Source organism: Notolepis coatsorum (assembly GCF_963971535.1).
Source record: "Notolepis coatsorum genome assembly, chromosome: 12".
In the NCBI taxonomy this organism is placed as follows: Eukaryota; Metazoa; Chordata; class Actinopteri; order Aulopiformes; family Paralepididae; genus Notolepis; species Notolepis coatsorum.
Genome location: NC_140176.1, coordinates 88,207,335 through 88,224,834, shown reverse-complemented (window position 1 = coordinate 88,224,834; position 17,500 = coordinate 88,207,335). Strand labels below are relative to the sequence as shown.

The 17,500-nt window shown below is 43.5% G+C and overlaps 1 protein-coding gene across 1 annotated transcript; it reads right to left on the bottom strand.

Annotated features, from left to right (window-relative positions):
* Window positions 1-1,015: 1,015 nt before the first annotated feature.
* dusp4 (dual specificity phosphatase 4) lies at window positions 1,016-17,492 on the bottom strand (the record flags this gene model as incomplete). Its single annotated transcript, XM_084325697.1, has 4 exons — window positions 1,016-1,431; window positions 3,822-4,041; window positions 9,745-9,872; window positions 17,099-17,492. Coding segments are annotated over 4 exons (1,158 nt in total), but the record flags the coding sequence as incomplete, so codon positions are not given.
* Between the last annotated feature and the right edge of the window lie 8 nt (window positions 17,493-17,500).

Here is a 17,500-nt window from a genome sequence, read left to right as displayed (position 1 = left end):
TGTGTGTGTGTGTGTGTGTGTGTGTGTGTGTGTATGCGTGTGCGTGTGTGTGTGTGTGTGTGTGTGTGTGTGTGTGTGTGTGTGTGTGTGTGTGTGTGTGTGTGTTACATCAGAGAAGGTCAGTCAGTAGAATAGACTGGAGGCTCTTTGCTAACGTGCTTCTCCGCAGGAAGATAGTGAAGAAAAGCAGCGTTATTAGATTGACCCTGTTTCCCCCCGAAAGTATAGGAGATGTTATGATGTTATGACAGAATGCCGTGTAACCTACTAGACCTGCTACGATGCTAACTACTGTCATTTGAACCTATTTTCAATTGTCTTCTCAATTGTTAGCGTGTGTGTGATATTTGGTGTTTTTTCTGTATTGCTAGGATACCTTCGTGGTTCGACTGTCGACATGCTGAATGATTGTGGGCCTTAAAGTCATATTTATTAGCCTATTTTAAGATGCATTTCACAGATTCTCCGATGTATTGACTGTGAGCGGTGTGCTCGTGTTGAACCGTATGCTGCTCTTGTTGTGAATGGAATCAGTGCTTTCAGCCGAGTGAAGGCGGGGCTTAAACTACATGATTATCGTCACTTCTAAGAAAGAGGAATCCGCACTTCCGACGAAGGTTGCGAGGAACGAAACGTCAGCTTTCATTAAATAATTGTCTCCTTAATTTCTACGACAAAAAAGGTGATTCACCAAAATGAAAGTTGAGAACCCCGACGTTTTGATGTCCATTTCAAGATGTCTTGTTTTTTTTTTTTTTTTGGCGGGCAGAGCGCTGGGCACCACACGGACCCCGGCGAATGATTAAAGGTTCTCACCTCTGAACGAGTTCGTCAAAGCACGAAAAAAAGAAAAACGTCTTCTAAAGTCCAGAGGTTCACTCGTCATTCCGTTTGCGAATCAGGCCAATCGTGACGTCAAGTCCCAACAGTGTCTAAAGACGTGGCGGTCCGTGAGTGGCGGCTCTGCCCAGCCAATGACACTCAGTCTGTGAGGGGGGAGAGGGAGGGGGAGGGGTCAGTACCCCGGGGACGTGGTGAGTGGACTGTGGTGGTGCAGGTAGGCGGGGCTCACCACCGACACCGGGAAGCTGAAGATGAAAGGGGAAGTGGGCGTGGCCGTCGCCGAGGAAACCACCGCCGAGGAGGAGGAGGAGGAGGAAGACGTGGGGGCGACCAGGAGGAGGGGGCTGCCGGCGGCGGCGGCCTCGGCGGCGCAGGAAGTGGCGAGGATCTGGGACTCGAACTGCAGCAGCTGCCCCATGAAGCTGAAGTTGGGCGAGATGATGCTGCGGCGGCGACGCACGAACTCGAAGGCCTCGTCCAGAGGGACCGCCTTCTTCTTCATCAGGTACGCCAGGCAGATGGTGGCGGAGCGGGAGATGCCCGCGTGGCAGTGGACCAACACCCGGCCACTGGAGTCTCGCACTGAGTCTGAGGAGAGAGAGGTGACTTTATTATTAATATTATTACTATTATTATTATTACTATTACTATTATTATTATTATTATTATTATTATTATTATTATTATTATTATTATTATTATTATTATTATTATTATTATTATTATTACTATCACTATTATCATTAGTATTATTATTATCACTATTATCATTATAATTAGTATTACTACTATTATTATTATTATTATTATTATTATTATTATTATTATTATTATTATTATTATTATTATTATTATTATTATTATTATTATTATTATTATTATTATTATTATTACTATTATTATTGTTGTTATCATCATTTCATAATATCAACATTATCATTATCATCATTATCATTATTATTAACAATATACTCATGATCATTATTATTATTATAATGAATATTCTTATCGTTATTATCTTTATTATTATCGTTATCATTGTTAGTATACTCATTATCATTGTTTTTATGATTACGATTATTATCAATTTTGTTATTGTTATTATTTGTATTATTTAACCTCTATTTAATCAAATGAAGGTCAAATCTGTTACGGTTTGGTAGGTGTGTTGGACCCAGGTGCAGTAGAAAACAGATACGACGAGAGACAGATGTTGATTTTCAAATAACGCACTACATCTTTAATTCGAGTATAATGAACATGCACATGACGGTGATAAACAAAAGGGGAGAAATCTCCGTCTCCAAAACACGCTGAATATGATTCACAATACATAGGGTACTCAACACAGTATATGCGGCATATACACATGATGAGATAATCTCTCAACAACGAAATTCAATCGGCAATCAAAGTGCCACGGCGATTCAAACACATCGCGAACAAACTTATCCTCCGTGGCAAGGAGTGATAAGACTAAACATGTAGGTAGCCCCTTTCGGGACTGTAAATCACGGCAACATCGCTGGAAGAGCTATGCTCTCTGTGAATCAACAGTCCCTTCTACGATGATGCAAAAATCCCACAATTAAGTCTGTCGCGCTGTTCGGCAACAAAACGCTCCTCGTACAAGTGTCGCACAGAAATTTCAAAGGTACTCGCAGTTGCACTAGGGTTTGAAAGCTCGGCGTTGCTAATAAACATTTAAAATAATTTTAATAAACTTGTCAATACTGCTCAAAACGGCTTTACTTCCAGCTTTGGCTGCCTGGTGCACCTGCACTGTGATCACACAGCGCAGCTGCGCAGGCTCACCAGGAAGCCAAAGCCGGAAGTAAAGCCGTGTTGACAAGTTTATTAAAATTATTTTAAATGTTTATTAGCGAGCTTTCAAACCCTAGCGTCTGTCCGAAACCCTCGTGCAACTGTGAGTACCTTTGAAATGGATTTTTTTTGTGGGATTTTTACATCATCGTGGAAGGGACTGTTGATTCACGGAGAGCATAGCTCGTCCAACGATGTTGGCGTGATTTACAGTCACGAAAGGGGCTAAACATGTAGGTATACTCACGGACAGTTTCAGTGATCGACTGATGGTGTTTGTGTGATACAGGAGAGAATATAAGGAGAAATTTAACGAGTCACACCAGGTACAAATGAGTGTAATTAGGAGCGGTAGACAGGGCAATTACCCACCAGGTAACGCTAGAGCAGCGGTTCCCAAACTTGTTTGGCCGTGCACCCCCTGTCACCTCCCGACCGAAAAATTGTTGCTGGTCTCCGTGCACAGATTTTATTTTTTATTTTATCTCTTCCCACGGCGACTATGGATAGGGAATTTCTTTATTTAATAAAAATGTTCACGACAACATGGATGCATGTACTCTGCCAGCATGTTTAATATCCATAACACTAAAGGTTTGACTAAGATTTGTTTGACATTTTATTGTAAAAAAAATTAAAATAAAAAATCTATTATTTTCTTTTTTACCACCATTAGCCTTTTCATGTCACGCACCACCTAGAGGGAGCACCACAGTTTGGGAACCACTGCGCTAGAGGTTTGCTCGCTGAGGAGAGCGAAACCCCAAACGTTACAGATACCTGTCTCTGTCTGTCTCTCTCTCTCTCACTGTCTAGCGCTATTCAATTCATTTCAAACACACTTTGAGCCTCAACGTACAGGTACATATCATAACAATCCATAAACATTATTATTATTCTCTCTCTGTCTCTCTCATTCTCTCTCTCTCATTATCTCCCCCCCCCCCCCTTTTCTCTCCAGGTAACAGTGGATGAGTCACAACCTCCTCCCTTAGTAGCTAACTATGACGCATAACAACACCTGCACTCACATACTGTACATGCAGGCAGGCACACACGCACACACACACACACTATACACACACACACACACACACACACACACACACACACATAGACACAGAAACACACACACACAGACACACAGAACTGACCGATGAACTGGATAGCCTCTAGGAACCAGGAGCTGATGTCCTCTTTGTGGTTGTCCTCTACTGGGATACACTTGTACTGGTAGATGCCCTCGAAGTGGTTGGGACAGTCCGATGACACGTTGAGCAAGGCAGAGATGCCCACGGCGTCCAGGACCTCCTTCTTAGAAGCATGGAGGGCACTGCCCAAGTACAGGAAGGGGAGGATCTCTACCGGTCCACCCTGAGAGAGGGGGGGGGGAGAGAGAGAGAGAGAGGGAGAGAGAGAGAGAGAGAGAGAGAGAGAGAGAGAAGGAGAGAGAGGGAGACAGAGAGAGGGAGACAGAGAGAGAGAGAGAGAGAGAGAGAGAGAGAGAGAGAGAGAGAGAGAGAGAGAGAGAGAGAGAGAGAGAGAGAGAGAGAGAGAGAGAGAGAGAGAGAGAGAGAGAGAGACAGACAGAGAGACAGAGAGACAGAGAGACAGAGAGAGAGAGAGGGGCGGGGGGAACGCTTGGTCATTCATTTCATTCTTTAAGGTGTTTTTAAAGTGAATACTAGAATATATATAACGTATAAGTGGATAATATCATCAGCTAAATGACTAAATGTAAATATGAAGAGAAAATAGAAACAGAGAGACAGCCCCTTCTCAATCTAGCACCAATCCTCCTCATGCACTGAGAGAGAGAGAGAGAGTGAGTGAGTGAGTGAGTGAGTGAGTGAGTGAGTGAGTGAGTGAGTGAGTGAGTGAGTGAGTGAGTGAGTGAGTGAGTGTATGCGTGTGAGTGAGTGAGTGAGTGAGTGAGTGTGTGAGTGAGTGAGTGAGTGAGTGAGTGAGTGAGTGAGTGAGTGAGTGAGTGAGTGAGTGAGTGAGTGAGTGAGTGAGTGAGTGAGTGAGTGAGTAAGTGTGTGTGTGTGTGTGTGTGTGTGTGTGTGTGTGTGTGTGTGTGTGTGTGTGCGGGCGTGCGTGCGTGCGTGCCATTGATGGTTAGGGTACCGTTGCATTCGTTCGGTACCCAGCGCGTACTGAACCAAAGGTCCAGTACTGAAACGATTCAGTATGGATACGTGTACCGTTACACCCCTAGTACCTACACAATCAGACAGGAGCTACTAACTATACTACCCTCAGTACCTACACAATCAGACAGAAGCTACTAACTCTACTACCCTCAGTACCAACACAATCAGACAGAAGCTACTAACCCTACTACCCTCAGTACCAACACAATCAGACAGAAGCTACTAACCCTACTACCCTCAGTACCAACACAATCAGACAGTAGCTACTAACCTACTACCCTCAGTAGCTACACAATCAGACAGAAGCTACTAACCCTACTACCCTCAGTACCTACACAATCAGACAGAAGCTACTAACCCTACTACCCTCATGACAGTACCTACACAATCAGACAGAAGCTACTAACCCTACTACCCTCAGTACCTACACAATCAGACAGAAGCTACTAACCCTACTACCCTCAGTACCTACACAATCAGACAGAAGCTACTAACCCTACTACCCTCAGTACCAACACAATCAGACAGAAGCTACTAACTCTACTACCCTCAGTACCAACACAATCAGACAGAAGCTACTAACTCTACTACCCTCAGTACCTACACAATCAGACAGAAGCTACTAACTCTACTACCCTCAAGGCTGAGCCCGAACCCTGTTTTTAGGGTTCGAACGTTCGCCAGGGTTTATCGAACGAACGTTCGAACGTTCGTTTTTTGTAAATTTTTTAACAAAAAAAAAATGTATTACTTTTTTTTCTTTTTTTTATATAATTTTTTTTTTTTATATTATAGATCCTACGGAGGGCGGCATTGCATAATCTATTGGTGAAAAAACATGTTGTTTACAGTGGTGGCTGTTCATGTAAACATGTAATTAAACAAAGCACTCAGAAGAAAATAAACAAACTACTGAGTACTGCATAAAGTTCCTACTTATGATAAACAATAGCCCTTGCACACCGCAGTCACGTAAGGGGCTAGATAAACAAATGCATTCGTTTAGTGGCATTCACGTTATATAGTTAGTGTTACACGTTCAATAACAGGTATTCACTCTTGGTCGATGGGAAGGAGAGAGGCACGCGCCTCGGCTCCTTCCACCGTCTACCTCTGAACGGGGGACGGCAGAGAGACAGAGAGACACCGGCGCGGGGGTCCCGCCGGGCTCCCAACACGCCTGCCGCCTCGGCCAGAGTTGTTTCCAACGCAACCACCTCCCGCCATGAAGCTCGCGCTCCGTGGCCGGAAAAGGCTGGTATTCATTAATGATCCTTCCGCAGGTTCACCTATGGAAAGTTGTTACGACTTTTACTTCCTCGGCGGGGAGCTAACACTACGTTAATGCTTCTCTCAAGCAGATCAATGGCGGCATTGCCGGAAGTAAAAAAAATAATAAACGCTTGCCGATTGGTGGTAACAGCAGAGGCGGGTGCAAGCGGTGTGACGTAATTGGCAGAATCGCCTGTCATTCAATCAAAATTGTTCTATTGCATTGGTTGAGACTAGAGCTCTGGTTGAGTATCCAGCAACAGCCCGGCAGAGACCATACTGGTTGAGCCGAGCGACTCGGGGGACGCGCCGCTTCACATCGCCTCACCGTCGTTGCGCCTGCTTTATTTTTTTTCACCGAACGTTCGAACCCATTAATTAAAGTCCGAATGTCAGCTTAACGAACGAACGTTCGAACGTTCGAACGTTCGGGCTCAGCCAACACAATCAGACAGAAGCTACTAACCCTACTACCCTCAGTACCAACACAATCAGACAGAAGCTACTAACTCTACTACCCTCAGTACCTACACAATCAGACAGAAGCTACTAACTCTACTACCCTCAGTACCTACACAATCAGACAGAAGCTACCAACTCTACTACCCTCAGTACCTACACAATCAGACAGAAGCTACCAACTATACTACCCTCAGTACCTACACAATCAGACAGAAGCTACTAACTCTACTACCCTCAGTACCTACACAATCAGACAGAAGCTACTAACTCTACTACCCTCAGTACCTACACAATCAGACAGAAGCTACCAACTCTACTACCCTCAGTACCTACACAATCACAGTAGCTACTAACTCTACTACCCTCAGTACCAACACAATCAGACAGAGCTGAATTACTTATGACCTAAAGTACATTATATACCTTTTTTCCTGTGGTCGATTAGTACTTTATTTACGTTTTCTGATGGGACAGTGTTAGTGTTATTATATTTATTTAATTTTATTTAGTTATTTTGGTCAAAATGGACCAATGGGACATACTTGAAAATACAAAATTGAAAATAGCCATTTCCACTTTTTAATTCAGTACGGTCCGTATCAAGCATTGATACAGGCTGATCTGATGAGGTGTCATGTGACCTGAGCAGTCTGATCCCTAGGTCAGTAATCCTATTCTTAGACGTTTGATAAATACCGAGGAAGTGGACTGTATTGACCCCAATTGGCCCAAGGTAAAGAGGAACTGTGTCCCGGTGGTAATTCTAAGCTGTGAAAGTAGGTCTCTGGATAATTCCTACGGACCAGTTCAATACAGAGCTATAAGTTATTAGTCCCTCTCGGTCAGGAGTGTGGTGTTTCCGGCCGCTGTACTACAGTTGGTCTACAGCAGTTTATGTCCGGAGAGCTTATTGACGGACGCTGCTGGTGTGTTTATGTCACATTGTGATGGTCTCAGCACCGCCACGCAGGCAGGAAGCCATCGATCGCTATGCCGCTAACTGAACTCATGGGGACAGAGGGGAGAGAGGGCAATGTTCGTCACAACAGAGAGATGGGGAGAGAGAGGGGGGGATAGTGAGTGAGTGAGAGGGAGAGAGAGAGAGGAAGAGAGAGAGAGGGAAAGAGAGAGGAGAGAGAGAGGAAGAGAGTGAGAGAGAGAAAGAGAATGAGGAAGAGAGGGTGAGTGTGTGTGAGAGAGGGAGAGAGAGAGAGAGAGAGAGAGAGAGAGAGAGAGAGAGAGAGAGAGAGAGAGAGAGGTTCCCGCAATACTATTATACATAATGACCTCTCCCTTGCTCTGAACTATGCAACGTTCTACACTGAATCTAGTTAAAAACTGTAGTTTATGCCAGAGCTTCCAGACATGTTTTCAGCTGTGAGCAGCAACTAGTATAGATTGGTTAAAGGCCAACCTCCAGCTTAAACCCTACTGATCAATTATGGGTAGTTTACATCATTGGTATATAATTTCATTATTTATTTTTTTCCATTTGACACCGGAAATGCCACTCTGAAAGAGTTAAAAAGGTCCACGCACGAATAACATGCGAATCAAAAAAGCTTATCAAACGCCGACGTCACAACAGGACACAGGTGCATATTAATGAGCCGAATCTAATGTTGCTTTTCCACTAAAATAAAGTACTCAGTTTGTCTCCGTGTGGGGAGGCAGGGCTGCTGGTGATCAGCATGAGAGCTCCAGAAATGTCATGTGAAAAACTGCAGACCACTGATTGGTCAGAAGAGAGACGCGTCACTGTCTGGAGAGTCTGAACGAAAACAGAACGCCGCCATCTTTAATGTCTCGCGTAGGATGTCTTATGTATGTTTGCAGCACGAAACAAGTGCAATAAAAAAGGATACAGTCACTGTGTATTCTGCCTCATTTATTGATGAAACAAAACCGACATCAACACAATTTGCCACCGAGCGGAGAGTTTAGTCTGACAAAAAGATCGCTGATTAGTTACGCTTGTTGTTGGGGTTAGGGACGAGTGGTAACGTTAGTTAGCCTAATGCTAACGTTAGCAGATAGACACGAGAGGCTAGGTAACGTTAAAGCTTGTAGAATAGACACAATGAGGTAACGTTAGCGTTAGCATAATAGACACAACGAGAGTCTGGTTAATGTTGTTATTGATTGAATGAAAACTGTGTTTTACTCTGGCTTGCCAAGCTCATCATAGCCCCTTTCGTGACTGATGCACCGAGTGAATCCACAGTCACTTGCTCCTTAATAGGAAACCAACCTAGATTTACCATGAAGGACTGGTTCTGGCCGAACCGTTCGTTATACAAGTATCACAGAGACATTTCAAATGTACTCACAGTTGCACGAGGGTTTCGGACAGAGATACGGGATGGTTTGAAAGCTCTGCGTTGCTAATAAACATTTTAAATATTTTTTATAAACTGCTCAAAACGGCATTATTTCCGGCGTTGGCTGCCTGGTGTGATCACAGCGCATGCGCATCATGCACCCAACGCCGGAAATAATGCTCCGCCTCCTTGCTACTGCCTGTGACTCACAGAGCCCCCTGGTGACCAACACCTGTTGTGACGACATTACACGCGCACGTTATGAACCATTGATTAAAATATGCACGTGCGTGGTGATTGTGTTGGGCAGACAAAATGTTTTGATAAAAACGCTAAAACTGGGTCAATTTCAATACTTTTTTTTCCAATTCTTCATGAAAGTCACTGTTGGCCTAGTCCACATTGTTTATTGAACAAAAATACAACGTGGAGGTTGACCTTTAAAGGTTAGGGAACATGGCGGCCAACATGCTTTATGAATGATTAGTAGGGGCACAAAAAACCTCTCTGGAATCTCCTCCAACAACTTTGATCCAATAAGAACAAATGTTGGTTCCTTTAGTATAAACCGTATAAAGTGTTATATTTCTCGTGTTCTGTAACTCTAATATGGACGAATCAAGACCCAAACTATTCTGATGTTGAAATATTCGTTGATCAGGCTGTTCAAGTTAAACATCCCCTCCAGATGTATTTTAAACCCTTATTAAACATTTATACAATGAATAACAATCTGTATAATGAAAGGAGTTAACCATAATAACGTGCTTTTGAGTGGAAGCGATCTTTAAATCAGACTGAGCTGACAGCTTACTTCACGACCTGGGAGGCGGGAGGACATTAGTCACGTTTCCATGGTGATTGGTTACCTGGTCATAATTGGGTGTGCCACACGAGGAACAGGTGGACTCCACGCTGGATTGGCTGGTGAGGGGAGGTAAGGATTTAGTCTTCAGACAGAAGTCGGGGTACTCGCTGGAGAATCTGTCATAACCACCTGGAGGAGAGAGGAATGGTTATATTTGAGAGGCAGTTTTAATTATCATCTATGGCGTTCTCTTGTGTCTGTTAGTTTCTGCGTCACAACGATAACTTACACCTGCACTATGAAACCTTTTCATGGAATAATATTGCTTTTTTAGTCAGATCTAAGTCCTTAAAGGAACACGCCAACATTATGGGAAATATGCGTACTGTCTTCTCCATTGTCAGACAAGAAGATAGATACCAATTTCCTCTCTGTGTGTTCAGTAGAAAGCTATCCGGCTACAAGCTAGCTTAGCTTAGCACAAATAAATGGAAGTGGATATGGACCAGCTAGCCTAGCTGTTGGCCAAAACCACCACGAGTTTTAAGCTATAGGTTAGTGGTCTGTATCCTCTTCCATTTATGTGTGCTAAGCTAGGCTAGCCACATAGCCTTCTAATGCATAGCTTTCTACTGAACGCACAGAGAGGAAATCAGTATCTATCTTCTTGTCTGACTCTGGAGAAGATGGTAAGCGCATTTCCCATAATGTTGGCCTGTTCCTTTAAGTCACAGAGTTGGACTGAACCAGAGAAAACCCTCCCATCAGTGATGCATGGAACCCAGTGGAAACTGCCCATATGAAGGTCTTCTGGTCGGTTGCGACCAGTGATGTGATATCTTCTCTGCAAACAGGAAATACGCAATTATACCTACATATTATAACTGCGTAAAAAGCCACAGTCTCTTTTCAGGAGTATAATGAAAGTCACACAAATGAAAGTCAGTACATAAAGTTATCATGTTGGAAGAATCCCCCTCCCTTGCTATTCTCTTATCCACCTTGGTTGTCAAAAAAGTTACATAGTGTAGCTTTAAACATTTCTGACCCCATTTAGCTCAAACCTGGAGAACATCAACCAGCAGCCAAGAACGTTTAGCTCAAACCTGGAGAACATCAACCAGCAGCCAAGAACGTTTAGCTCAAACCTGGAGAACATCAACCAGCAGCCAAGAACGTTTAGTTCAAACCTGGAGAAAATCAACCAGCAGCCAAGAACGTTTAGCTCAAACCTGGAGAACATCAACCAGCAGCCAAGAACGTTTAGTTCAAACCTGGAGAAAATCAACCAGCAGCCAAGAACGTTTAGCTCAAACCTGGAGAACATCAACCAGCAGCCAAGAACTTTTTGTTCAAACCTGGAGAAAATCAACCAGCAGCCAAGAACGTTTAGCTCAAACCTGGAGAACATCAACCAGCAGCCAAGAACTCTTAGTTCAAACCTGGAGAAAATCAACCAGCAGCCAAGAACGTAAGGTTATTCTATAACCCTAGTTATATGAGTATAGCGAGCGCTCTGCTCTTAGTGGAACTATCCCATTATCCAATCTAATATTGAAAATAACTTTCACATGTACACACCCCTATTCACCTCCGCCTGGCCACACCCACATCCGCTCCTACATAAGCGGGGTCGTGGCCACACAATCAGCTCCTTCCTAAGTCTTTCACCACCAAAGGAGAAGACCGTGGGGTCCTCAGTGAGTCAGAGCAGAGCGCTCGCTATACTCATATAACTAGGGTTATAGAATAACCTTACGTTATAGATCGTATAGCTTACGCTCTGCTCCTAGTGGAACACGGGAGCTGAGCAGAGCGGAAGCTCGACAGATGTACCCGCTGAGGCCCCCCACAACCATCAGACCGGGGAGGACCCGAGCTCCCCGGTCCCCCCTAGTGGAGGACAGGAGGGAATCGGATCCGACTGTGCGAAGAGGGTTTAGCACCTCAAAACGCACAGGGTGAGCAGACCGTGGGACTTACCTTCACTCAGAAGGACCCGCGACCACTCAGGCGCGCATCCCACATGCCACCAGGGAACGGACGGGAAGCAAAAACACCTCCGCCACAGCCCCCAACATCACAGGGTCAAAGGTCAAGAACCCAACCCTGTGGCAAGGCCGTAGCAGCAGAGCGCGGAGGAGGTCCCAGCCCTAGGACAACCTGAGGGCCAGGACCCCCCGAAAAAAGAGGCCTGGTGAGGCCAACAAGGCCGCAGCATCGGGGCCCCACCAGACGGTCACTGGTGACATCACCCCCCACATCGCCAGCGTATCGGACAGGGCCCAAACAAGAGCCGACCCTTCCCCCCTGGCACGCCGCTCTGAAGCACTCTAGCTTACTGCACCTGGTATTCCCAGGGGGTCTCCCATCCAAGAACTAACCAGGGCCGAACCTGCTTAGTTTCTGAGATCTGACGAGAGCGGGCGTGTCCAGGTTGGCATGGCTGTAAGCCCCAAGAGGCTACCCCCCCACAATAGTGAGGGGCCAGACGGCGCACCGGGGAAACAACCCCCAAGGGGGTTGATCCCTCAATCCAGGCAACAGGCCAGAACTCGACCTGTGCCTGGAGCACTGCGGACTAGACAGGCGCCTAAGGGGTCTACTGTGAGAACAGTACCCGGCGGAAGGGGTGTTCAGTATGCTGTGCACCATGTCATGACCTCCACAAACCCGACCCCCCATCCAGTGGGGTCGAGGTTCAAAGGAGAGGCTGACACAATTGGCAGATGTCATGAAAGATGCTGGGGCATTTTCTCGGGCAGACGGGGTCAAGCCCGGCCTCAACCTGAGAGTCGACCCTGCTACCAACACACCGGAGAACCAACCACCTCCCTATGTTTAGTTTAACAGGAGGCGGTTGTTCCCTTAACCCACCAAGAAAACTTAGAAACATAACTGCGCATATACACAGGCTATACAAGCAGTACAAGTGTTTCAGTTTTCAAAGGGTTAACCCAGGCCAACAGGTAGACGAGAACGAGTCCGGACCTGGGCCTGGCGGACCGGGACCTACACAGGGATACCTAGAGGGGCTGACAGCAACCACCCCGACAGCCCCCTCCCATCCCCGCCCAGCAGGGAGGGAGGGGTGAAAATAAATGGAGAAGGACCAGGCCCCCTAACACAGCGCAAGGTATAACACAGTATGGACCAAGCACGTCACTGTTATGGGCAACTCGTAGTGGCATAAATGTTTGTAAATCACTAAATGTTTGTAAATCACATTGAAAAGAGAAAGTGTTTCAGCTTTGTTGCCTATGTAATTAGTGTGTGTGTGTGTGTGTGTGTGTGTGTGTGTGTGTGTGTGTGTGTGTGTGTGTGTGTGTGTGTGTGTGTGTGTGTGTGTGTGTGTGTGTGTGTGTGTGTGTGTGTGTGTGCGTGCGTGCGTGCGTGCGTGCGTGCGTGCGTGCGTGCGTGCGTGCGTGCGTGCGTGTTGGTTTGTTAATGTTGCACTTATATTTGTGTTTGATTCTAAGTTAGGAACGTTGTTATTACATGTTTTTAGTAGTGCTGTCAGGCGATTAAAAAAATGTATCTAATTAATTACAGGATTTGTAATGAATTAATCTAATTAATCGCATTTTAATCGCATAACCATTTTATGCCTGATATTCTATATTCTATAATCATATTTCAAATTGCATGTGTCCGGATGGCAGAATTCAGTACTGTATCTACAAAACCTTCTGTTTAATCATCTTCCATCAATTAATTTGCTTAGATTTTTCAGGTCTGGTCAATTTGAGCATGGTGTTATTCACAGTCAAAGATACAAAAAAATGTATTGATATTCTCATTTGGTTCATTACAATTTACTAAAAATAAAATTTTCATTCAATCAATCACCGCGCAGATTGATTGATTGAATGAAAATATTATTAACAGATTGCAGAATGGGTACAATACAGTACGGCACACAATTGTTAAGGGGATGCTGACCAGAGAAAGACTTTCGTCTTGTTTACATCAGGGTCCCCCATTTTTTATTCATAATGAATTGTAAGTAAGGGTGCAACTTGCACCGTGCAATCCATTCTTTGTGGATCTAGCCCACAGTATTTCTGACACTGGGAATACATTCCCTGAGATTCATAGATGTCCCTAGAATCAGATACCAAGAACATGCAAATTGACCATATTAAAAAAGAAAAAAGTCTGTAAATGTGTATTCTACATTCTTATGGATTGAATGAGATACAAAAAAAATATATAAAAAAAAAAAAAAAAATGTAATTAATTTTGAGTTAATTTTCATAACCCGATAATTTGCTGTGTAATTAATTAATCTAATTAACGCGATAAACTGACAGCCCTAGTTTTTAGTTAAGTAGTCGATTGTTCTACTGTGGGTGTTACTTACTATTAAGACTAAATAACACGTGAAAGCTCTGTGGGGGTTGCGGGTGGATGAGGGCTTCATGTGAGTAATGTATAATATTTTTGAGGATGTTTATATATATATAATAAACTTTCTATCTATCTTGTTGGCTCTTAGTTATATCGCTGGCCAGTATGACTTACTACCATAGTGTCTGTATACATTCATCACTGTACATAATAATACTATAACACTGTACATACATGTGATTATCACAATTACTCTGTAATACTCTTTATATATTTTATATCCTGTTTAACACTTTAACTGCCGGGAACGTGTTTAGGCGTCTTTCCTAGCCATGCTCAAGTTGCCGAGGACGCCGTAAATCGTCTTTGATATCAATATTTCAAAAATCTGTGATCGGAATCATATTTCCCCTCTGCAGCCTTGAGACACACTGCTGATCTCCTCTCAACCCTCTAGCGGTTCAAGAGCGCCATCTGGTGGCCGATCGGCAGATCGAAACCAGATGTCAACCGTTGAACCGGCAGGACTCACTCCATATGTGGTCCGGGCACTCGCTAATGTTAGAGAGACTCCGTCTTCACACAGTGAACATCGATCGGTGGAAATAACTCGAAAAAACAACATGATTTGGACGTATATACTATTATACAACCTGGAAATAGATCTGGCATTTCAACATCCCATAATTGAAAACTGTCTACTCCACGCTGATCGCCCAACGGCCCGAGGAGACTGGGGTGAGTTTTAGCGTGTAGTATTACCGTGTTCGATATAAACTGCTATGATGAACATATGACCCACATTAGATGAATGGTATAATGTTGCCCACAGAATTATAAACGCCCCCTCGCCCATCCGGTCAACATCAGATGACGTGTAGTAACTTCCAGAACCACATCCAGTTGAAATTTATTATCTGGCACAGATCGCTATCAAACTGTATTTGATCATCAATATAATGCATTTAGGGCTATAAATCACGTTCTGGAGAAAGCTGCAGAAAGAGATGAAAACATACTTATACTTTAGACCATATTTTAGTATGAATATGTGAATGAAAAAGTTTAACGTTGCTACACCATGAACAATACATATAGGACATTGAATGGGCCCTAATAATGGCAATCTAGCAATAGAATTTAAAAAGTTATAGCCCTGCAAAGAAGGGGAACTTCTCCATGTTAAATAGAGCTGGCAAGGGATGGTATATCATGAATTTAACCTTGGGCAGTTAAAGTGTTAATCACCTGTACATATGTATATTGCCATTGCACTTTACTGTTACATTTGCACTCTGGTTGGATGCCAAACTTATTTTCGTTGTACTGTACTTGTGCTGTATCTTATGGTGACAATACATTTGAATCGAATCTAAACAAGTGACAGAGCTCCTCTCCTGCTTCAAGGAGGCAGAGGGTTAAACAAAAAACGAATCAATAAAGTGTCTCTGGAATGACAGCTGGCAGGTTTCATATAATAATACTGATGTCTGGCATAAGAAGTAATGACCATCGCCTATACAATCGTGATATTTCTGAGGGAGGAACTAATATTTGAAATATTATACAATTAACGGAAAATAATTGTATTTTTCAAGCCTATAGCAATTGGGGAATGGAGCAGTTAAAATGTAGCCCTATAGTTGACCACGGATATGCAGGCCATGGCTATATTATATATATATATATATATATATATATATATATATATATATATATATATATATATATATATATATATATATATATATATATATATATATATATATATATATATATATATATATATATATATATATATATATATATATATATATATATATCTACATTATTATTATATCTCGAGATGTTGTGTGAACAACGGAGCCGGTGCGCATCATGTGCTCGCAGTCAGATGTGATGTGACCGATTTGATTGGCTCATCGTGCAGAACATCAGCATTACCTCATCATCGTTGACTCGACCGGCCTTGTGCCTGATTTCACTCTGAGTGCGTGTGTGTGTGCGTGTGCGTGTGTGCGCGCGCGCGTGTGTGTGTGTGTGTGTGTGTGTGTGTGTGTGCAGAGTGTATGAGAGAGAGAGAGGGGTAAAACGGCGAGTAAGGATAAACGTGTATCCCACACTGTGTGATATAGAGTTACAACCCGACAGTTCTGTAGCGTTATTATACATAACCTGGCGGTGACATCATGGGATCACACAAAGAAAATGCGCAGTAGCTTATAGTGTTGCAACTTGCATCCCAGCATCTGTATTCTTCTGCACTGCACAGCTAAATTATGATCACGGTTGGGCTATATCATACTTATTGTATTATTATTATTATTATTATTATTATTATTATTATTATTATTATTATTATTATTATTATTATTATTGTTGTTGTTGTTCTTATTATTATTGGTATTATTATTATTATTATTATTATTATTATTATCAGTATTATTATTATTCTTATTATAGGACTATAGGACTATAGCAATACCGTTACACAACAGACATAGTCTGTGTTAAATAGGGGCGACATACATTTTAATATCTTACAATAGGCGAAATGCCCATAAATAAATACCGTTCTACTATAATAGTACTGTCACGTGTGTACTTATTATCGACTATTATAATCTCTAAAATTGAAATATCATAATTTTTTCATATCTAGGGGGTCGCCATAATAGCCTATATATCTCTGGCACTGTGAAATATTATCATGTGCTCTATATCATCATCAATCATCCCCCCCAGTCAGGAGGATGATTGATGATGATATTATAGAGGATAATAAATATTAAATAAAAATAATAAATAGAAATAGAAACACCCCCTAAAAATATTCAAAAATAATCATATTTCAATTTTTAGATATTATAACAGTCCTCACCTTTAGAGGACTTGGTTGATTGATTGATTGATTGATTGAAAACTGTATTAACAGATTGCAGTATGGGTACAATACAGTACGGCTCAATACACACAATTGTTAAGGGGATGCAGTCTGCAGACCAGAGAAAGACTTTCGTCTTGTTTACATCAGGGTCCCCCATTTTCAATTCATCATTATATACCTTTCAGCAGGTATATCTCCGTGCCGCCCGGCGCGTCTCTCCGGAGCGCGTTGAGCACCAGCCGCACGGTGCCGTCCTCCCGCAGCGCCTCGGCGCTCTGGCTCCTCTCGTCGCACAGCACCACGGCGGAGTACAGCCCGCGGGCCAGGCGGCGGCGAGCCTCCTCGTCCCCGGCCAGGAGGCGCTCCAGGCTCAGCGCGGAGCCCTTGGCCAGCTGCCTCCGGCGCACGATGCTGTCGCAGCGCGCGTTGACGGCGCCGCGGACGTGTCCCGCGCTGAAGGCGAGGAAGGAGCGACAGTCCAGCAGGAGACACTTATTGTTGTTGTTGTTATTATTATTGTTGTTGGCGCCGTCGTCCTTCAGGAGTCGCTTTAACACGGAGCAGTCCATTTGGCACAGGG